The sequence below is a fragment of the Meleagris gallopavo genome, chromosome 2, assembly GCF_905368555.1.
Source record: "Meleagris gallopavo chromosome 2, MGAL_WU_HG_1.1, whole genome shotgun sequence".
Taxonomy (NCBI): domain Eukaryota; kingdom Metazoa; phylum Chordata; class Aves; order Galliformes; family Phasianidae; genus Meleagris; species Meleagris gallopavo.
This window is the reverse complement of record NC_139405.1, coordinates 87,084,381-87,107,716: the sequence shown is the minus strand read 5'-3', so window position 1 is coordinate 87,107,716 and position 23,336 is coordinate 87,084,381. Positions and strand designations below refer to the sequence as shown.

Below are 23,336 nucleotides of genomic sequence, written 5' to 3'. Positions count from 1 at the left end.
GTAACTTTTCCTGTTGAGAAGGAATTATCCTGTATTTTATGAGTGTTAAGTACCGAATTTATTATCAGAGTAGATTAAAGACAAAGATGTAATTAGAAAGAATGGCGTATAAGTTATGTTCTATAGTTTGAAACATTCTTATTTATTACGTACATTCAGGAACAAACTGCAACACAGGAAGTTCCATATGAATATGAGAGTGAAGGTGACTTTAGGGTGAAGGTGACAGAGCACTGGAACAGACTGCTAGGAGAGGCAAAGGAGTCTCCTTCTCTGGAGATATTCAAAATCTACCTGGACCCTTTCCTGTGTAACCTACTGTAGGGAGCCTGCTTTAGCAGGACAGTTGGATTGGATGATTTCCAGAGGTCCCTTCCAATTTTACAATTCTGTAATCACCTCTTACTTGTTCCAAAGTGTTTAAAACCTGTTTCTCAATTAGCAAAGGTTGCAGATCCTCTTGAGAGTAACTTACACTTGTGAAAAAGGTCTTACATTGAAAACACTTAAGAGGACTTTATATTAGTTTAGAGGCTGCTATGATTCATAGTACAATAAAGGTAAATTGACCTTTTAAAGGAAAATATGTCTCGCTGATTACTCTACAGAATTAAATGAACAAAGGTCTAACTAAGATATTATAACTCTTTTCTAAGCCTTGGCTGAGTCTGCTTTGGCCGGACAGATAATTTCCCTTTGAACCTATGCACTGTAAATACTTAGATATTGTCAGGATATTCTAATCTCTTCAGTACAGTTTTCACAACCACAACTAGGTATGTGTATAATGTATTCTTTCACTGTCCTTAGAAATAATTCACCAGAGACTGAGTGAGTCTTGGAATAAATAAATAAATAAACTACCTAACTAACCATCTAACTAACTAACTAACTAACTAACTAACTCACTAACTAACTTTAAAAGAGTAATGCAAAATTTTATAACTGGCAAAAGAATCAATAATAGAAATTTAAAAAGCAATATTGTCATCCTCCACCATAAACATATGCAATCCTAAATTTGTAGGAAAAAAAATAGGGCTTCTTTCCAGATGCTTTGTCCCAGGGATGGAAAACTGCCAGTTACAGATCATGCTGAGGTTTCATGAAGACAGCACTCCAGTAAAAAGTACAAAGTCCAAATTTCATTCTCACTTTATATCTTGTGGACGTGGCCACATTCCTCTATGACTGAGGGATGACAGTCACATGATATCTAGTAAGAAATGCCTAATTCTGCATTCTTTTGCCTACTTTGCATTTTTTGATCTTTTAAGTTGTTTTTCCGGTATTGTTTTTGATAGCTCATCTTTGAAGAGAATTGACCTTCATATTCAGAGAATATTTTGGTGTAAGTTGTTTGTGAGCCAGGTGCAAGGCTGAGTTCTATCTGTTAGGTTGCATGTTCTGTTAGCACCCTCTGATACCTTGGGCTGACAAGCTTGCAGAGAGGATAAGAACTGATGCCAATGCCCTCATTTAGTACTTGCCCAGACGCCTTCCAGAAGAATCAGGTCCTTATTTACATTGCTACAGAAAGCAAATGCACTGTTTTCTATCCTACATTTTGGGCTGGAGCAGTATGCATTCAAGAACACAAAAATCATATTAGCAAGGAAAAATCACAGAGGAAGGGATAAGACTGAAGCCTCAGTTAAACTCAGTGAGGACAGGCATGGGGACTCTTCCACAGCAAGGCTTATACATTTCAGGTTACATTGACACTTGATGGAAATAACACAGGAATTGGCCTTTAGCTTGTGAAGATGAAGTCACTCAGGCCAAGACACTCATCTCCTTCACTGTTGGCAGAGGCAGAGCTATTGCCCAACTCTCTTCTTTAGGGACCTGCAAGACTAAGTGTTATTCCAGCAAAAGGAATGTAGTACTTCTCTGAGGTGCTCCATATTTGCTCAAGTACCACTTAAAGTCTGTAATAAATCTAGCTAGATGTGACTTTCTAGACCCCAAGTCATAGCAAAGGGCATACCAGATCTTCAGAAATCTGAGAAATAGAATGTATGCACTCTTCTATGATAACTCCTTGAGGTTTTTATGTGACAGATGACTTTTGAAAACACACTTCAGAAAACTGTATGTTACTCTGTTTTTCTCTAAGTCTTACTCCTGTATTTACTTTTCTTTCCATTATTAATCAGGGAAGGCCTTGATGACCTTCCACTCGTTTTCCTTCAATTAAACATCTACAAAGTAATCCGTACTAAGAGTGCCTGTCCAGAAAATATAGATTATTTTCCTTCTCCATGGGGACTGTTATAAATATTGTCTTTCTATCTTGAAAAGAAGGTGCTATCAAAATAAAAGAAGCAAACATATCTTGTGGACAAAAAAGATGATTATAGGTGAGTTCTAAGGAGGAACATGAGACCTCATACTGAGGAAATAACATAAGGCAGAATTAGGACTTGGAGAGGCAGTTTTGGTGAATATAGTGGAATACTGAATAGTTGGCAATGAGTCCTGGCAAAAAAGGCGAGGACAAGAAACAAACTAAAAGTACATTTTTCACTGATTGGCTGAACGTGCAACTTAAGAAAAAGAGTTGCTATATTCTCAGAATCACTACCTGACTTGGGAGATTTTCTTTCTTGCAATAAGTGAACCTCTCAGAGGGCTTAGCTGAACATCAGCAAGTAAGCAGAAAATGATCAGTATCTTCTGTATTCTTTTTGTGATTACCTCTTGCTACTTTTCTTGGAATACAGAGATGCCGTACTCTTGAGACAATATGTAATTCATCACAGGTTTCATTTAATTGAAATAAGCTCATGAAGATACTGCAAATGCAGCTAGAATATTGTACCTATATTATTGTCAAGGACTGTCTGGATGAGGAGCTGCGAGATATGGTTTAGTGCTTGTGGTAGCAGTGATAATGAGAAGACGGTTGGACTAGATGATCTTATAGGTCATTTCCAACCTTGTGATTCTACGATTCTATGATTCTATGACTGCCCAGCCTCAGTAGCTGCAGCATGCAGGGTTTGGAAATGGGAATTCACTCTCCCATGTAGGCTGTTAAATATCTCCTGTATTGTAAGAGCTGCATCGCAGCAGTAGAGTGCCTCAGTGGCTGTGCTGGCTGAAGTCAGGAGTCACGTCTGTGATATGGCAGGGATCTCGATGCCAAGAAAGTCAAGTCTCTTTACCCCTTTAATCCTCTGTTGTCTACCATTGTTCTCTTGCCTATAGATTAAATCAAATTGTTACCTGAAGTTTTTCACTTGCCTTTCTATTTGGGGGGGCCAAAAAAAAAAAAAAAAAAAAAAGTCAAATGTTTCAAAGCTGCTGCTGCTGTTGTAAGAGTTGGCTTCTGCTTCACTGAAAATGAAGCAGGGAAAATTTACAAAAGGGGATAGCAATAAATAGCAAATCCATAATATAATTAGAAACCGAATAAATTTCATTTCGATGTCTCTCTTTCCTAATAGAGACATTTTGACAGATCAGCTTCTTAAAAAGCTCTGTTTCAAAATTGATTTTCCTGGGGCAAGACTGGTATTTCTTTTAAAGAACATATCATATGATAAGTTACTATTAGCTCTAAATACCAAAACAATGTAGTGCTTTTGATAGATTGAAAATTGCAAGGTTCTTTCTACATTATATTTCCACAACTCTAGAATACCACAACCCCAATATTTTCAACGTCTTTTGCTCTAAAGAAGATGTTTGGATTACTGTATATGAAAACCTCACAAACTTGGGACCTTAGCGTTGCATATATAAATTCCATCTTATCTATTTACCTATGTCCTCTTCAAATTTTATTCTAATTTGTTTGGTTCATCATTTGAGTCACATCCATCAAACTTTATTAGACTCAAAATACTGGGAAATTATAAATTCCGTTCTGCACATGCTAATTACTGCAATATTTTTTTATTTAAATGTTTGCATGATTTATGTTTATGAAATTTAAGATCAAATAGAGGTCTTTTAGAGCTAATTTAAGAAGACAGATATTCAAAAATAATGGAAATATGACTGCAGTTTTAAATAACTTCATGTGTGTTATCTCATACTGAATGTATATAAGGCAGATTCTCTTGCTATGATTTTGTCTTGAGATACTTTTTTCAAAGTGGAAAGCAATTTATCCCTCCCTTACAATTATGGGAAGATGATACAACAGAGAACAAGCTATGCATTGAAAGAGGTTTTCATAGAGACAAGGAGTAGTAAGCATATGGATCCTGTTGAACATTGCTGCATTGCTATTTGAATGACTGGGGATACTAGCTTTCATTATAAAATCTTTGTGATAGATAGAAATTGAACTGATAACTGTTGCTTTTTTTCCTGTTTTTAACCTCATGATCTCTTCAACCTGTGACATCTCGCTCAGCAGCCCAGTCATCCCATAGTGCCTATTCCAGAAAATGAAACACTCAGCTCTAAGGAGGTAATCAGTTGACATTTAATATGTTTATGTATTTGCATGCTGTTTTTATCTTTTATTTGTGTAGCATGTGTATGAAATGAACAAAAATGTACTGAGCTCCTGATCAGCTTTTGTCCAGTGTATGGGCTACATAAGCATTAATTATTCTTGGTGATTAATGAAGAAAAAAGACAACAGTTGTTTTGGAGACTGTTTGTATGAATTAGGGGTGAAACTAACATTTACACTTCGGGTTTCTGGTATGTGCTACTGGGATGCTACTGAGTGGAATTTGTTATATTATGCAGTAAGACCATTTCCCAGTTTGCAGTCACTGATATGGCCTCTGTTTTAAATAGAAGATGCAACAAGTGTCAGAAGCACTTTGGACAATTAATTATTGAAAACTTTGCAAAGGAATGTCAAGAAAACATCAGACAGTATGCAGAGAGATGGTTTGCCCAGTATCAGCATTCAGTGCCAGTTTTATTGGCCTTTGAAGAATGACACCAATCTTCTTGAAGTCTAAACTCAGTGGTGGATTCCTTAGTTTTTCACATCTCTAAGCTCAATGTAAATTACATATGTAATTTGATTAACTACTGTATTCTTTACTGCAGGCTTTGAACTGTAATAGAACATCCATAAGTGCTACAAAATACGTGACTTTCTTATAATGTGGAGGGAGTTTTGAGGGCAAGACTTTCACAAGTTGGAAGCAGAATGGAGTCAGGCACATGTTGACTGACTTCTCAGTTTGTTGATAGAGCCTGTTAATATGTCCTCACAGTTCATCTAGGGTTCTATTGTAAAAAGATTAAGAAATAGAAAAAAGAAGAAAGGTAAGCATCTCACTAGATGGATCATCGACTTCTGTTCAGCTCCAGGAGAATGTGAGTGATGAATGCAGCACAGCCTCTTATTTTCAAGTGCAGTCCTGCCCTCTCTGGCCAGTCCCTGGTTCTCTCAAGGGCAGTTGTATGGTTTATACTGTAGATTGTTCCCAAGTAAGGCCCAGGCTGTCTTCACAAAACAAAGTTAGACAATTAACAGCTTGATCAGCTTCTCACATGATAGGTGCTTTTTCAGTTTTAATCTTAATTTTACTTTTTTTTTTTTAACCTGTGAAGTTTTTGATAAGACCCTCTCCTGATTCAAACAATGGTTTGTGCTGAATTTATGCTTCATGGGTTTATGTAACATAAAAGGCTCCACCTAACTTAGTATATCCTTTATTATCAATGAAGTTATGTTTGGATGTAGAGGTGGCTAGGTTCTGTCAAGTGATAAGGTCAACATTATTCTTACTGCTGTAATAAAATCTGTATTTCTCCGTCTCTGCCCTCACCAATCCTTTTTTCTTTATCTAAAATTACTTGTAAGCTCATTCTTAGCTTCTTCCTCCACAGTGTTACTCCCTCAGAGCTAAAAAAGTGGTGTGTGAAAATCAGTATGATTTATGTATTTCCAGAAAAAGAACGGATGGTCACATGCAGAGTGAAACATAAACATTTCCTTGACCTTTACAAGAGATGAGATGGTGAAGAAGAGACTTTGCTACTTTCTACTTAATAAGTTAGGTTGTTTTCCTCAAAGTGAAGTATTCACCACTGGAAAAAAAAAAAAAAAAAAAAAAAGTTATCTTTGTATGCTGTTCTTCATGCAGTATCAGTTTCATTATATAAAAATACAGAACAAATCAGGCCTATCACTTTCCTGTGAAAGCAGGAAAACAAATAAGTGAGCATTTCCTCCCTGTGAAATCCTTCTCTACACCCAATGCTATTTAGTTGGAGGACATCTGAAGGATACGCCTGCAAAAACTAACCAAGAGATGGGATGGTAATTTCCCATACTTACAGTCTTCAATTAACCTAGTGTTTGCCCACATCATAGTATGTGACTGGTGTTGCAATTACTCTCAGAATTATACTGAGTCAGAATATTTAGAGAGAACATAGGGCATATGTCCCTGTAAAGTCATAAAAAGCCATTGCAGGTGCTAAATGTATGTACTCATTACCTTTATTCATATAGAACTTGGAAAGTCCCAAGTCTATTATACAATTACTTTAGGTTCATGTAATCTTTTGCTTCAGCTGTTGCTCGGTCTTATCTATTTGTTATTGCTAAGAAATCTGCAATAATTATTTAATATCTGGCATCTTTCCATGTAAGGTCACTATTCATAAAAAGGCACCATGACAAAATGTTGATTCCATTGACTTCAGTGGAGACAAGATTTCACTTCAGTAAAAGAAACAATTAATCTGCCCTGCTTCACTTAAAAAAAAATAATAATAATTGCAAATGTTCTTTAAATTATAAATTCTTTGAAAATGTCAGTAAGGCCCAAAGTTCTGTTATATATTGCTCTTTATTTACTTAAGGAGTGTACCTGGTCAGAGGTCAACATTTCTATTAATCATTAACAGATTCTATATATAAGAAAGTAAGTGTAATCATTACACTGTACTAAGAAGAGCTTATGTAGGTGGTTTTATGCTAGAGCAAGACCCAACCCAAGTGACAGTTTCAGAAGTAATGTTCTTCCAGCTAAAAATAATGGCATCTGGATTTCCAAACAAAGTCCCAGAGTTCACAAAAAAACCCAACATTTTCTTGATATCATGATCACTCTGTTTCATCTTACCTCCATATGGCCAACAGTAATGCTGGTCTGAAACAGGGCATCTCTGAGGCACAGTCCATGACACTGCAAAGCTGGGATGGGTGAGCATGCAGAGTGGAGGCCAACTTGAGAGTTGTCTGGTAGGGAGGTGCGAAGGAATGGTACAGACCCCTCTCTCATTGAAGTTATCTAGACAGCCTGGGGCTGCTGGTGCTTAGGTATTCTGTAACGATCCATCTCTCAGGTGCCTTTCAATACTTTTTATCTGGAAGTAAAGAAAATCCTTGTCAGAGCAAGGACAGGGATATCGTAGATACACAAAATGAGATAGAACTCTATCCACAGCAGTTGTAATATCAGCTCCCTTGCTCAAGTACCTTCTTCTTCCATTTGGTGCCACATGGATCACAGATGGGTTGAGAATTGCATTTGAAGCACTGCTGTTGTTCAGACCTGATAAAATACCAAAGGAATTAGAGGGTATTAGGTTATTCATAAACATAGATTGAGGGTAGGCATGGAGACAAAGGCAGCATAAGGCAGTAAATAATAAAGAAAAAGGCAACAGTAACACGTTAAAAAAAGCTCTGGGATGTTCTGAATTTTCACTTTCCTCCAAAATAAGAATTGCTTTAATATGACCTGCAATCTTCAAAAGCATTTTGGAACAAAATGAACAGAACCTCTCTGAATCAGTAGTCTCACTGTCCTCAGTTTATTTTAATCAAGCCAAGGACTGGGCTCTCTCCATATCATCATAACAGTTCATTTAACTGAAAATTTAATGATGTTGCAAATGAACATTACAAATAACAATATCTACTGCTTTGATTAAGGGAGTAAGAATTTCAAGTGTTAGTTGGGAAAAGTTCTTCAACTTCACAAATGGATGCTAATTGGGAACAGTAAGCTATGTACATCTGGTCTTATAAATAGAAAGGTCCAACTGGCATATGTTTGTAAAGTCTGAAAAAAATCAGATAGATAATGTATATTAGTTTATAATTTATATTAGTTTTATAATTTCTAATGATTTAAATTTTATAACATTTAATATGTTACAGTTACAACAGGAAATACATGCTTACAACAGGTACTTGGGTAATACTTTTTGGCAACTTCAACAATATCTTCTTGTTTTAAATAATAAGTTTCATTTATAGCATGTTGACATGAAAGGGCATTAGATCACCATGCATTAACAAGGAAAAACATTTTCTAAATTTATTGAATATTATTTCTATTGGGCTCTGTATAAAAATAATTACACTACATGTATTACATGCTAAATTTATATTAGAAAGGATGCTAGCACACCGCAGAGAAGAATAATTCTCAGCTTGTAAAGGAATGGTGTATGACATATTGCTGTAATTAATGCAACCTATATGAGGTTAGCCTTCACCACCACACAGATATAAGAAATCCTGTTCAGTTTGGAATCAACCAGGCTTTGGGTCTCCCTCTGACTGCCCAGCCAGTCAGTCACTGACCTATAGTTGTATGGGATTGTTCGCCTACTCATCCCAGATCCAGATTCTGCGTTTGTCTTTGTTGAAACAGCTCCTGCTGGCCCATTCCTCCAGCCTGGCAAAGGACTCCAAAATGGGGGCTGTATCCTCATCATACCAGTCTGTTTCTGTTCTCCAAGTTACTAACATTCACAGACATCATGGGCTCTTTCTCCACCCAGCTCCCTGGTGTCTGATGGTCACCTGTGGAATGTCACCTGGAACAGTGACTTTGAACAGCTGACTACTACCTTTTTTAATCAGTAGTACCACCAGTTATTTTTCTGAGACAAATAAACACAGAACTCTGCAGTCCTCCCTCCTCCTTACTTTGGGTACGTGGTTACTATAGAAGACTGTGGAAAGCCTTCCTAAGGTAGAGGAAAACAACATCCATGCCATGTGATTACAAGATGGGCCACATCCTGTGTCCTCCTGGGATGTGGTCCAAAAAAGAAGTGGGAGCCCAACATGAGTTTGAAATGTCTTCTGCTGTGCATTTAGCCAGAGTAATGCTTTATCTTTTGAAATTTGCTCTTCAAACATGTCAGTGCATGAAAAACATCCTGAGCTCTATAAACATAGTTATAAATTAACAGTACAGGAAACCGAAGTTTTTACAGAGACCAAGTGCTTCATGAAATTGTCCACCAGCATAATATTTGCACTACTGTGCCTCTTTCACATAGTGCAATTTTAACTCACCTCTCCATTTTATGTTCACTTTTTATTGATTTATTTCTTTTAATTCAGGTCACCAATGAAAAAGGTTCTGTTTAGCTGTAACGGTGAGTATTACTGTTTTTCTGACTTGATTACAGTCACACTTGGAATATGTAACTACAGCTTTAGTATCATTGTAACAAACTGATGTATATGCGTTTGCTTATGGTAGAATGCATTAGCAACATGATTTATTGTTTAGATAATAAGCTGGCTGTGTTTGGTGAGTGACTTTCTATTAATAATTACAAATACAGAATAATTTCACTTCTTAGCATGAAGTCAAAATTGAATTTATTTTAAGTAGTAGGTAATCAAGCAGGTGGAAAGAATTGAGGTATGGTTTGGAATTAGAATGTGTAGTAAAAATAAAATGAATATTATTTTATATTTGAATGCATAACCGCATAATGTCATTAAAATGAATGGTTTCTTATAGTTAAACAATGCCGTGTTGAAAATAATATTCTGTACTTGAGTGTAGACACAATTTAGCACTTAACAAGGGAGGACAGCAAATAAGTTGTATAAAAAAGGCTGAACTGTTCAAGACCTGTTTGGTTACAGTCTTCACAAGAAAAGAATAATTGTGACTAAATGTTTAACTCTGTTAATTCTTAGAATTAGGGAGTAGGAATATGTAGAGAATAGAAAGAGAACACCTTAAAGAATACTTAGGTGAACTGGATGTATATAGTTTCATCCCAATGAAACACTCTTAAGTGCTTAACCAAAACTATTTCTCAAACTAGCAATTAGCATGATAAGGAAATGCACAAAAAAACTGCAAAAAGGCAAACATAATGTCATGTCTAACAAAGGATGAAAGGAAGATCTAAATAATTTCAGAAAAGTCAGTCTTAATATTGTTTCCAAGATACTGGAACAAAGCATTAAGCAATCCATTTGTAGGCACCCAGAGATAGTAAGCACATAAGAGAACTTGCACAGGGATGGGTCAGAAACGAATCCTATCAACTTGATCTCATTTCCTTCTTTGACAGCAAAACAGATATAAGGGATATGATTGATGTAGTTCTTTGACACAGACCCACATGACATTCATAAGCAAGCAGAAGAGATATGGACTAAATTAAATACACACAAGGTAGATGTGCAACTGATAGGAAAGCTGAGCTTTGAGAACAATCATTTGTAGCTAAAATGGGAAAACACCTCACAGATACTTCCACAATGCTTTCTTCTGGCTCTGTACAACATCAACTACTTGCTCAGCTGAATGGACAGTAAATTAATCAGATTTACAGATAATCCCCACTTGGGACTGAAAACAATGACAAGGGACAGAAAAGCACAGATAGAAGTGGGATGACAATAATAACATAGGAAAGAATCTGAAGATTGCAGGGGACCACAAACTGATCTGAGCTGGGGAAGCAATGCTGCTACAAAAAAATGCCATTCAAAGGAAATGCTGAAGGGAGTGCTTACAGTATAATGGAAGGAAATCCTCATTTCTGTTCAGTGTTAGTGAAGAACGAGTTGCAGTGTTATGTTCCATCCTGAGCACTATTAGAAAGAGAGACTGGTGCTGTGGAAAACGAATGGCAGATTTAGAGAAGATTTAAAGCTTTCGGTTTCTTCACATAAGAGGGAAAAAAAAAATAGAGAGCAGAGCCACGGCTGGTTGCATCTCTTCATAATGCATCATTGTAAAGGAGTATTAGTCACTTCTCCAACCTCCCTGTGAGTGGGAGGGAAAGAAATGGACCAAAATTTCAGGATGGGGGACATAATGCAGAATTAGGACAGCTGCAGCTACATGGGAATGCAGTGCTCCAACAGACTTTCTGAGGCTACTGCAAAGGTGGGAAGGATCTAATAATGCAGGATTGGTACCAGCTGCACCTTATCCCAAAGTTTAAAACGAGAGAAGTGGCTGAATTTTTCTTCATGCTTTTTTTTTTTTTTCCTATGAAAATATGAGTGAAATTTATTAGCCAGCTTACTTGATTTACACCATTTACAAATGTCTGTTTTACCATTTTTGGCTATTTTTGTTCATTTGGGAACTCTTCTTTTACAGCCTCAAATTAGGATCGAGAGATAAAACCACAGAGTATTTTTGGGCCTTTTTCTCTGCTGAGAAGAAATCCACAATACATGTGTTATCTAAAGCACCATTACAAAAAAAAAAAAAAAAAAAAAAAAAGCTTCCAGTATGCTAATTGCTAATATTCTTTTGAAAGATAATTCTATGTACTAGCATAATTAACCCCTGAGATACACATACAAATGTGCCATATTTATATACCACTTCTTGAAGTGCTTGCCAGTTTAAAAGATGCCTAAAATAACACAGCATATTTTATTTAGAAATAATATAAATGTCAAAATTCAATAAAGGTGTATTTTTTTTTGTTGCAAAGTCTTTGTTGTGGTTTTTATTTTCATTTCTGTAAATGTACCTCCTTGTACTTCAAGCAGCTGAGTCTGGATGCCAGCACCAGTGGAAAAGATTGCTCCCACACTCTTCACCTTGGTCACGTTTTGCGGTCATGCAGATGCTTACGTTCTGTGAAATACTCATAGAATTATTCAGCACCTACAGGTTCTTCCCTGCCATGAGATGTTCACAGCCCTGCAGGCCTAGAAGTGCCAGCTGGTGAGGGCAGACAGAGCTATAAGCTCTACCTAGCAAACAATGAAGAACCACCACTTTCCTCTACACTTTACACTGTTCTCTTTTTGACCCTGTGTTGCTTCCACAGACTGAGTCTTGTCTGAGCCTGAGTCTTAAATAATTTTCTTTCTAAACGAATTGTGAAAGTCCAAGGATGCTGTTTGTCTGTGCCTGTGTGAGTCACTGGCTTCTCCTTGCTCCCTCAATCCTTTGAACTTATACATCAGCCTGCAGGTACAAGCACACCAGGGACTTCTGCATCACAGCCTGGTGTGTGGGAGCACTTCACCTCCTCACACACTGCTACATGTTGAGGTTAGGATTAATAATTGTAATGAGATGTCCTGCTGCTTCCATTAAAATTAAAACGATGAACTAATTTATAAAATCATCAATTAAAACGTTTACATTAAAGTCAGTTTAAATGGAATAGTCCTAAGGGTACTCAGTCTCTTGTACTACAGGACCTGCATTTAAGCTGCTTAACTGCAGAACTGTGGAAATGGAAATGAAAAAATAGAATCATCGAATCGTGGAATAGTATGGTACATTTTAGCCTTAAATTAGTCCAAGTAGCAGATCAAAGCCCAGGGTAGAAGGAAGAAGAAAGAACTATCAGAACTGTAGGAAAGGCAAAGGAAGGACCCTTCTTTACCTCTGGTTTGGTGAGTTTCTTCATCTGTACATATTTTACAAACACATCCCTATCTGTTCAAATGGCTTCCATCTGTGAATGAAAATGGAGAGTGTGTCAGCAATTACAGCCTAGGGAGTCTGTTCCTCAGAGACTAATGGGAAAAGAATTCAGAGAAAAATCCTTGAAGGGGAGATTACAAAGAGCAAAAGTTATCATGAAAAAATTGATTGCTTTTTCAACAGCACTATAAAATTAATGGATGCTGCTTATTCAATAGTGTAATATATTTAGCTCAGATTTGGATGCCTTTACTCTGCCTTTTTTCATTCTTTTTCTGGTAAACTACAAATTCCAGTCAGGATACCAATGACTGCATATGTTAGTGAAAGCTTGTATTTTCCTTTTCTTTCTCTTATCTTCTTTTGCAGGCTAACATACACAGTATTCATCATATCCTCTGCTTGCTTCTGGTATTTCTACTGTTGCCATGTGCTACAGTCCAAGCTGGCAAACTAACAAACAAAAAACATTAAGGGTGGTTCAAATGATGAGAAGTGAAATTTGGCAATCACAAGGTGTATATCTGGGTGATATATACAGGCTATGAATAGAAGGTTCATAGTTCACTATGTGAGAAAAAATGATTTGCTGCATCAGACTATGTGCAGCCCTTGGCTGCAGGCTTCAACTGTCTGGGATCCTAAGCCTGGTTTGTTCTGGCACAGTTCTGTGGTCTTGACTCGGTTTTAATAAAAAATATGCTTAAAGATCAGAAAGTTCACCAGCTGAAGCTATGCAAAATGAGAAAAGTAAAATCACAGAAAGCAGAGTATGGTTGAAAAGGTAATAGAAGCAGCTCAAGGATTGAGAAGTAAAAACTCCATGCCTTGAGGGATAAAAAAAAAAGCACCCTTAAAAGCAGAGAATCAGAAAGTAGTAACTCAGCAACACAGAGGATCAGCCTGTTCTGAGGACAAGGATGCACAATTCCCACTTAACTGATACTTGTATGCCCAGCATGTTCACCAAACATCTTATCAAAGTTGGTGAGCATATTAATAGTAGCTCATTAGTTGTTGTTCTCATTAGCCAAGGCATAACTGCTTCATAAGAAACTTATTCTGTATCATTCTTCCAGTCTCTTTGTACATCTTAAAAGGTGTCTAATCAAAAATGATCTGGTGACTATGCAAGACTGCTCTCACTGATTCAAGGAGTGCCATCTAGTAATCTACAGGGCGTTTCTAGGCAAGGTCTTACACCTGGGTCAAGGCAACATCCATTACCAATACAAGCTGAGGGATGAAAGCATTGAGTGCAGCCCTGCCGAAAAAGATCTAAGGATACTGGTGGATGGGAAGCTGGACATGAGCCAGCAATGTGCTCTCACAGCTCAGAAGGCCAACCATATCCCAGGCTGCATCAAAAGCAGTGTGGCCAGCAGTTCAAGGGAAGTAATCCCAGCCCTCTACACTGGTGAGATCTCACCTGGAATACTACAGGAGAGAGATGGACCTGCTGGAGTACGTCCAAAGGAGGGCCACAAAAATGATACCTCTCCTATAAGGACAGGCTGGGAGAGTTGGGGCTGATCAGCTTGGAGAAGGGAAGGCTCTGAGGTGACCTTTCAGTATGTAAAGGCGAGCTACAGGAAAGAAGGGGACAGACTCTTGCGCAGTGTCTGTGGTAATGGAATAAGGGGAAATGGTTTCAAGTGTAAAGAGGGTAGATTTAGGTTAGACATAAGTTAAAAGTCTTTTACAGTGAGGGTAAGGAAACTGGAATAGGTTGTCCAGAGACGTGGTTGATGCCCCGCTCCTGGAGACCTTCAAGGCAATGCTAGATCAGGCCCTGGGCAACCTGACCTAGCTTTAGACGTCCCTGTTCATTGCAGGAGATTTGGACTATATGATCTTTAAAGGTCCCTTCCAACTCTAACGATTCTATGATTCTGTGATTCTACTTCTGCACCAGTCATTCACCACAAAGCAATGGCGAACACATGAACGGAAGAGAGTGTTCTGGGCTGGCTCCTTTAGAAGAGGACTGGTGACTCTCACACTGCAATGATACCAAAATTAATACTTGCATGTATCCCAAACACCTCTGAGCCTGCTTGGATGTAAGAAACTGGCTGATCTGTTCAGGTTTCTAATATCAGTCTGGGAGAGCTACCTCTACTTCTGCCCTTGTAAACTGCTTCTCTGAAAGGGTGGTCATGCACTGGAACAAGCTGTCCAAAGAGGTGGTGCAGTTACTGTCCTGGAAGTGTTCCACAAATGTGTAGATGTGGGACATGAGGACGTGGCTTAGTGAGCAATATTGGTTGTTGGTGGTCAGTTGGACTAGATGATTGTGGAGGTCTTTTTCAACCTTAATGATTCTATAATTCTACAGTCACAGAAGATTTAGGCTTAAGATACCAGCAGTCACTGGCAGGATCAGAAATGGCCTAATATTTGAAATGAACATGAGTGGGTATACATCTGCCATGCAAAAGCGACACAACATCCTTTGAGAATCCATATTCCCTGTGAAAGATGTTACTTTCCCCTTCTCTGTCACCTCTAACCAGCTGGTGAGAACTCAAACTGGGACTGGCAAGTTCACTGCAGGCATCACCTCTCTGAGCTACGTGCATACTCTCATCTGTCTGCAACAGTCTCAATAACAGCATAACCAAGGTGGCATGTGACCCATCATATGGTGGGATCAAGATTTCCATCCTCAGCTGTGTCTTCTGAGAGATTCATATACAAACAAGCCATAAGGGCTGCTTTTCCCACACTTGCCAAACCCTAGAGAAGCACTGTTGAAGGCACTGACAGCTCTGTGGTTGTTTGCACACTGTCCTGGTTCATGCACAGGTTTTTCCCTTCTTCACATGTATTTACTTGACTGAATCCACAATGGGCTAACCATGGCCTTAGGAGTATGGCCAACGTTGAGTATGAGATGGCATCATTTGCTGCTGGGAGGTTGGCCATGAGGTGCAGCTGAGGTGGGAAGCATGCATAATAAATTGCTGTGGTGGTGTAAGGGGCAAGCCCAAACAATGCCTCAAGAGACAGTTATGTCAAAGAAGGATCTCTTAATTTTATGTCTCAGCCCCTCCTGGAAGAGTACAGAACAATGTCCAAGAAATGGCCGGGTCACAGGAGAGGGCCTGCTGTCACCTTAGTTTTGGGTTGTGTCTGGTGACTCAACCAATCTTCGAACTGGAGCCCACAACAACTATAAATAGATGCTAGAAGGGAACGTCCCTCCACTTTTTTTCTTTGATACTATAAATAGGGGATAGGAGAGGCCAGTCTGGCCCTTTTTCTCCTCTGCTGCTAGCCCCAGCTTCTCACTGCTGCTGCTTCCCTTCTTCGCTCTATGCCATGTGAAGCTCTCCATCGGCAGGCTTGGTGCTTGATCCAGGACTGGTGATTTCTTTCCTCCTTTTTATCTCTTTTTTCCCTCTCCTCTCTTTCTGTTAAAGTTGTTAAGTAATGTAACGCTTACTTGAGCTTTCTACAAAACTCCACTGCTTAGGCAGATATAATTGTGAGGGGGCTGATTCATATAGGATAACTGTTTTATAGAAATCTGTTATAAAGTTGTTTTTTTTTTTTCCTCTTATGTACAGACCTTGAGTATCTTTTCACCTTAATCTAATTAGGATATTTGTGAACCTGGTCACCTCTCCCTCCCCTCATGGGCACGACGTGACAGGTGCAATGAGAGGCAAGGCTATGAGGCTGTAGCAATCACTTGGTACCTTCAAAATAGTCTTTCACCTGTGGATCTTGACTCTTCTTAAGCATTTGCATGTGTGTGAAGAACCAGTTTTCTTTGGCATAGGTGGTTGGAGTCAGCTTCTCTTTCTCTGGCTTTAACTTTAAGATATTGGTCCCAGAGTTTGCACGTAAGAAAGTGCCCTGTGGGAGGACTCTACTGATACTATTTGTCATCTCAGTGACCTCAATTCTGAGTTGCATGTAGCCATCCAGGTATCATGGTGAAAACTGAGATAGGTAGCCCTGAAAGGTTTTAATTAAAAATAGCACTGCTTAATGCTAACAACTCACAGCAGTGAGGTGCCAGGCAGTTGCTAAATAGGGTGCCTAGTGAGAAAAACATTTTAATGCAGCTTTTCTCTGCTTTAACGTTATGTAGGCACACACTGTTTGGAAGGGTTAATCCTATTCATCCATCACTACATGGGAGAAAGAAAACTGTGATATAATACTTCTGGTGACATGACTTGGCTTAGCAAATTTTTCCTCATTGCAGCCATTAATACTAAGAAGTAGTAAATGTAATCTATAGTAGCTAGTATACATCAGTGCTGCATTTTGTGCAAGGTGGCACTAGCTAAGTTGCCATTGAGTTCAAAGAAAGAGACGGTCTATATCTCTGCAGAGTTTTGAACTCACAATAAGCAATTGCATGGTCTCTTTGATACAGTGAGTTGTGTCTAATGGCAGATGAGATAGCTGAGGATTGGTGCCCTGGCTGAGAGTCAGGCAAAGGAAAGACAGCGTAGTTCTCTGGTGGGGTGTGCTCACAGTGATCTGTGCTGGGATTGAGCCTCAGTACCCAGAATCTGCCTGTCCAGTGCTTTCACCACTGCTCTAACAGTGATTAGGAATGGGATTTTAAGGTGTCCAGTGGGCTTATTCAAACAGTACAGAGAGAATTTTAAAAGAAGGCTGTGGAAGAGATTCCTGGACATTTTAAACTGCCTTTCATTTTGGTGCTTTGCCAAGTGTTCAGTGACATTAATAACTTCTGGATTCCTGACAAGTGTGTGGTGTGTATTTTTTAACTCAAGGCTGGACAGCGGGGAGTGCTGAGACAGATACGACTCAGATATTTTTGTACCTATCTGTGAGGACAAGAATTACAGCTATGACCCTAGTTGAAGAGCTTGGCAGAGCTAGTGTGCTTGGAATAGGTTAATCTTCAATAGAGAATGAAGATTATATTTAACTGTTCCTAAATAGTTACAGATAAATCAACATGTGATCTCCTACTGTTTACAGAGAGCTACTTTTGCTTACAAAGAAAACTACTGAAATTGAAATATTTGCTGAACCAAAACAGATTTTTTCAAAAGGCTCAAACATATGCCAAGGGATGGACATATGGTAGCCTTCTTTGTTTTCTCTGCTTAACCAGAGAAAGGACATACGCTTGTAAAATTATTTCCAAAGATCTGTTATAGCAAAGATTTTCATTTTGCTAGTGGCAGTGCAAATCAAAAGAATAATTTGCTTAGAACCACACAGAAGAAAGAAGACATGTAGACATAAGGAAAAGGATTATCAGTTCTAGTAAATAATTTATCTAAATTTCCATGAGCACACGTGGCTGAACTTTCCTTATCTTATTTCTGATGCATTATAATACTCAGTGACAGGCTTAACATTGCCCAGATTTTTGCTTTCTAAGCAAAACTAAATCAAAAAGCACACAACAACTCTGAAGGTTATGATTTATGCGATGTACAATTTCTGCATGCTGCTGACCTCGCCTTTTCTATTGACTTCTATTCAGAAAATTGCCTGCAAAAATCAAAATAAAAATCAGGTAGTCTGATGTAATTTTCCCTCAGCCACAGTTCCTTTTCTGTGACAGGGACAGTGTGGGAGGCATGCCCAATGAAAACGCTGCTGACAAGAAATCATATTAAAGAACTGATTTTGGATTTCAAGCCTATACACATAAACACACACATATTCCCCCTGAAAGTCTCTGCCATTCCCAGCAGTGCATCCAGACAGTTGTATTGCCAGCTCTGCTCTCAAGAGTCACTGCCTTTTGATTCTGTGACCTTCTGCACCACTGGATAGTCCAGCTGTAATCACAGAGGGAAAGATTCCCTTCACTCCCTGCTGTTGATTTCTTCATGGTCTTCTCATTCACTACCAAATAGAGAAGGAAGAATGACTATTTTTTACCTTTGCTTTCATAGCTTTGAAGACTTAAATTGTCTTGTAACTGTTTATTTTTCAAACTATGTTATTTTTATGCAATTTAGCCTTATGTGTTATCACCCCTAGAAGCTTCAAAATACTCTGCTGCTCTTGTTTTTTTTTTTTTTCCCTGAATATTTTAAGGTTTGGCAATAGAACCATGCAGATTTCTTCAGGATTGTAGTCCAAAGACATGGAGCTGATGGATGGTTGTTACACATGTCTTTTCAGATCTGCTCAGCTTTTCTTTGTGGTTTTATTATTCCAGCAATTTCCTCTTTAAATCAAAACGAGCACTCATTGGTGGGCATTTATTACTGTAGTTACTGATATTACCATGTTCATTTTGACTAAAGAAATGTGAACATTAAAATAATAGATTTGGATGATAGCTTATACTGAATATCACCTGACCTTTTAAATTTTCCTATGGTAAAACTGTAAAATTAAGCTTAAGTAAAGGAAAGCCAGATCAATGGAAATGAGATTGAAATGGGGCATGCAGGGTATGTTTACTGTAGTGACAGTCAATGATGTATAGCCCTGAATATCAGGTAGGAAAGTGCAGGTGAAATGCAATGTAAGTTTGTTACAGTTTCCATTCGCATGGAAGGAAAACGAAACCAGAAGGAAAGAGATCTTCCTTTGACACCATGTGCTCACTCCTCACATTGATTTCATTTTAGATGTTTAAAACAAGATGTTTAAAATATTGGGCCATGTATATTCTGCATAATAAATCTTTACCAGAAAATTTCTCACTTGCCAAAGAACACATCCAACATTTAATAATTATGGATACATTGCTATAGCTCTATTTCCAGTCCGTGTCTTTTTTTTTTTTTTTTTTAGCTTGGACAAATAAATCTGTTTATAACAGGTCTGAGTAATGATTAACGCATATGGAGTCCTCATAATAAAGTTGTAGTCTGCAGGTTTCTTTTCAGATTTGTTTCTGACCAGTAACTGGAGCTATTCTATCTACAGTAAATGGATTGTTACTGAAGAACAGTGAGCCTTAAAAAGGTGGCTAGAGGCTGAAGAATGTGGCTCAAAAGTCAGATCTTGCTCTTATATTGCATTGCAAGTGAAGTTTGGATGGCAAAGCGGCTTGATGCTAGAAGAAATTTGACCAAGGAACTTTATTCTCTTGAAGACGGTGGTTCTGCAAAGTGGAACAGGCTGAAAAGAAGTCTATATCAGGGCAAGTCCTGCAGGATACGAGGCTGCTGCACAGGAAGGAATGATGACTGCAGCTTTAACATTGCTTCCAGAGCAGCTATATGTTACTGTGACCAGTTCTGTGCCTCAGGTCCTCCTGGACCCATAGACTGCTGTGCTGACTACTGGGATACTTGTGAGAACACCGTTGAGCCCACCAGGTCTGATGAGCCTTGGCCACCTCCAGCATCAGGTGGGTATGGAGAAAAGGCTCGGATGGCATTAGTGCATCATGACAAAAATATGCTTGAAAGTAAAACTACCAATTAATCTTTAGTGTGCATGCATCCTAAAAATATGCCTACAGATATAGTGGACAAAGTCACTGAATATGAAATCAGAGTAATAATTATGTTTGCTGCTATTTCTTTGTCTCTAGGACGTATTTTTAGAGTTGGCTAGATCCAAACTGTTAGACAGAACCACTCCTCTTACAGCAGCTCAGTGAAGGAGTAGGTGAAGGGATGTGAATAGACAGAGGATTTCTGACCAACATTTTGTTCTTTTTTAGTGTTTTATTACTCAGCTGGTAGTGGAAGTTCCCCCAGTAGTACTCTAATCTGAGTCTTTTGGTTTTAGAACTAAAGATTACAGAATGAATCTACAAACATCTGGTCCTCACTTGGTTCCTGCAGAGGGTGCTAGAAGTTAGCTGGTGCTGTATGTCTAGAATTGTGAATTTTAAGCCTAGGCAGCTTCTTACCAGGATAAATCTGGCTGAAAATGTAGAGATTGTACCAAACTTTGAACAGCCTAAAACTGAAACCATAACACCATGACCTTTAAAAATTAACTCTTTCTTTGGGGCATCTCTCCTGTTTGCAGTCATGCAGTCAGACCACAGGTTCTTCAGGAGTCTGTGCTCTTAAGCCAGGCACACAGCTGATATCTGATAAGTGACAGCATCAAAAACGCTAAAGGCTGCAAAAGAAACTTGATTTTCCAAAGTGTTTCTAATCTTCTCAAAGAACGTTGTCCAATTTGTGTAAATAAAGATATTTCTTTCCTATTTATTTAGGCTGCACTGTTGTGTATTATTTCCAGCAGACTGGGAGTTGCTCTCATGAGTTCTGCTTACGCTCCAAGCACTGTTTCTGCTCCAGAGCTGAGAGCCTTGGGGTCTAGTTTTGCAGGCTGCTCATGGAAGGAAATCACTACAGAAGCTGTGGTAGTTTGCCATGTGGGTCCTGGGCAGGTGTACCTCCAACAGGTAAAAATGTAACAGGAGGTTTAGATAAGGGAATTGGATTTTTATTGCCTTTTTCAATTCAACTTTTGCTTCTCTTTTTATTATTATGTAACTCCTGGGTTATACATGCCTGCCATAGATAACAATGATATTTTACCTATTTGAGCACCTTTATTTGCTCTATAGGTGAGCTATTGTCATATTTAATTTATATCTCACTTCAAAACAAGCTGTTGTTTTTCTGGTCCTGCTTTGTTTCTTTGTTGATGGAAAATCTTCAGCTTTCTAAAGTCTGTTTATTGGATACTTGCTATACAAACAACCTAAAGGATTAAAGGAGAGCACCAAAGCAGGCAAAATACAGCAGGAGAAAATATAACTCAGAAGGAATATTCTAGAACTGAAGTGTCTGAGGAATAGGGAACAGAGAAAGAAATTGGAAAGAAGAAATGGAGAAAAAAGTAGGACTGAATGTCAGAAGATGAAGCAAACAATGAAGCATTTTTAGAAACGCTGTAAGTATATTGGCTAACTTTTACTAACTGAGACTGTGCCGCTGCCTTTAGCTAAGAATTATTAAGGCACTACCAGACCACATACACCTGGAAGATTTTGATCTTCTTATTGCCTGTGGTTTAGCTCTCAGTGCTTTCCGACACATGCTGCTCTAAACAAACCAATAAACTTCAGTGCTTTGCATGGGATAGGAGGAATATCAATAAAAGGGCACAATGCTGCATTTCTGCATCCCAATTTTTCCACTGCCGCAGTGCACGGCACAGTAGGCTATTGTGTGCACGCTAAGCATTCGTGTGCACCAGGCTGGGGGCCACTGCAAATATAACTTTGTGAAACTGCTTTGACTTTGTCTTTACGAATCCAGCATTCAGTGTGCTGCAATGGCTTCCCTGTATCGTTTCAAGAGAAGATGTGCACACGGTCCTGTTATGTATGTCTTAGACACTGGACAGAAAGTCTGGATTTGGTGGTGTTGTTATTATTAGGAGAACTGTTAGAGTTTTATTTATAGAATACACTTATTTATTTGATCTTTCTGTTTCACTTACTCTGATGGTACTAAACGCTTTATCTGAGCCAGCACACTAGATCTCACAGTGGTGATGTTACAAAAGAGACACAGATTGTGACTTCACACTGTGCAGTCAGACTCTGGCCTATATGTGTATACATCTGGAGACATTTCAGTTACAAAACTAATTACACAGATTAGGTGAGAATTATAGGAATTTGGGAAGATTGAACCAAGAGGCAGGTCCTGATTTATTAAGTCCACTTCCTTCCAAGCACAATCTTCACATAAGTCATCGGGATGCACCTCAAAGTGAAATAATTTCCCACTTATTTCTCACTATATCTCCCAGATTATTAACATTCCAGTCTAATACCCTGATGGCTGGACAATCTGCCCTTTTTCTTATGCAGCTCATGTCTTTCAGCTTTGATATTTCTACACTTTGACGCTGATGCTTTAGACACCTCAGAAGCAGTAAGTACTCCTGAGCCTTCAAGTCCTAATTTTGCTAGGCTAAGGAAACTATGTTCTTAATCTTCAATTCCCCAGGCATACATTAGTAGAAAGCTTCTTTTGTACTTGCTCAGGTTTGCACTTTTTCTCAGGTGTGGGTGGCAGAGCTGCCAGCAGAGCTCCAGTGGGGCTTCCTCCTGCCTCTGAAACAATGCTTTAATACTTCCTTCACTGGCTATAAGTGAAATATCTTGCTTGATGCCTACTTCCACCTACCGTCTGATCCTGGCACTGGGGCACTCTATGGCAAACCATGACATCTGAGTAATTTGCCTTGGATATTCTCTGAGAAATGTCTCTGTTACTTGCAGAAATTGAATTAGAGCAGAAACTTCAGGGCTCAGAATGCTTGGGTGAGATATATCTCACCTATGTCTGTGCTAGTTCATGCAGTCTGCTGCATGATTAACAGGGTGAAATAGGCATTTATAATTAATTCATCATCTCTATTCCACTTCTGCACTGTGGTATAAAATTAATTATGGCTTAGAGGTGAATATTTCTCTCGTGCCAATGAAGGAGATCTTCATTTGTACCATAAGGCTTACTAGTATCTGTAGAGGAAGCAGGAAAAATACTGTCTTTCACTTAAGTAATGTATACATTACTTGCATAATGTTACATACAATGCATAAAACTAATTAATTCAATAATAGCAAGAATTTTGAGTTAACTGACTTCAAGAAACAATTTTTTTTTCACACGTCTATATGTTATGTTGGCAGGTTGTTATAAAGATGGCCGACATTACGGAGAAGGAGCAATAATTAAAGACAACTGCAATTCCTGGTAATGTTTCAGAGAACACAAAATTGAAATTAATTTAGCATATGTCATGAAACAGGAATTAAGTTGGTGAGCATCT

General features: G+C 38.5%; 2 protein-coding genes and 1 long non-coding RNA gene across 13 annotated transcripts in view; 2 read left to right on the top strand and 1 right to left on the bottom strand.

The window, feature by feature from the left end:
- The window catches only part of MLIP (muscular LMNA interacting protein), a 96,612-nt gene extending 84,952 nt beyond the window's left edge, over positions 1-11,660 (top strand). For 3 of the 9 annotated variants that reach the window (XM_085217903.1, XM_085217899.1, XM_085217894.1), the window contains 2 exons: positions 4,370-4,426; positions 4,765-5,549. In XM_085217903.1, the coding sequence (XP_085074029.1) occupies positions 4,370-4,426; positions 4,765-4,809 (102 nt within the window). In that variant the 3' untranslated portion in view covers positions 4,810-5,549. Of the gene's footprint in view, positions 1-4,369; positions 4,427-4,764; positions 5,550-9,301; positions 9,337-11,318 lie in introns of those variants that run through there. The other 6 variants (XM_085217902.1, XM_085217897.1, XM_085217901.1 and 3 more) reach the window with 3 other exon arrangements.
- Positions 5,685-7,480, bottom strand: LOC109366254 (uncharacterized). The gene is made up of 3 exons (XR_002112463.3): positions 7,415-7,480; positions 7,059-7,302; positions 5,685-6,015 (listed from the first exon to the last, which is right to left on the bottom strand). It is a non-coding gene; the product is annotated as an uncharacterized LOC109366254 (long non-coding RNA).
- A 4,180-nt stretch (positions 11,661-15,840) lies between the features above and the next one.
- TINAG (tubulointerstitial nephritis antigen) overlaps positions 15,841-23,336 on the top strand; it is a 47,555-nt gene continuing 40,059 nt past the window's right edge. For 2 of the 3 annotated variants that reach the window (XR_014881563.1, XM_085217892.1), the window contains exons 1-3: positions 15,841-15,980; positions 19,503-19,929; positions 23,197-23,260. Coding sequence is in view for 2 of the 3 variants with exons in the window: in XM_085217892.1 (XP_085074018.1) it covers positions 19,560-19,929; positions 23,197-23,260 (434 nt within the window). In the remaining variant the exon portion in view is untranslated. Of the gene's footprint in view, positions 15,981-19,382; positions 19,930-23,196; positions 23,261-23,336 lie in introns of those variants that run through there. The other variant, XM_085217893.1, reaches the window with a different exon arrangement.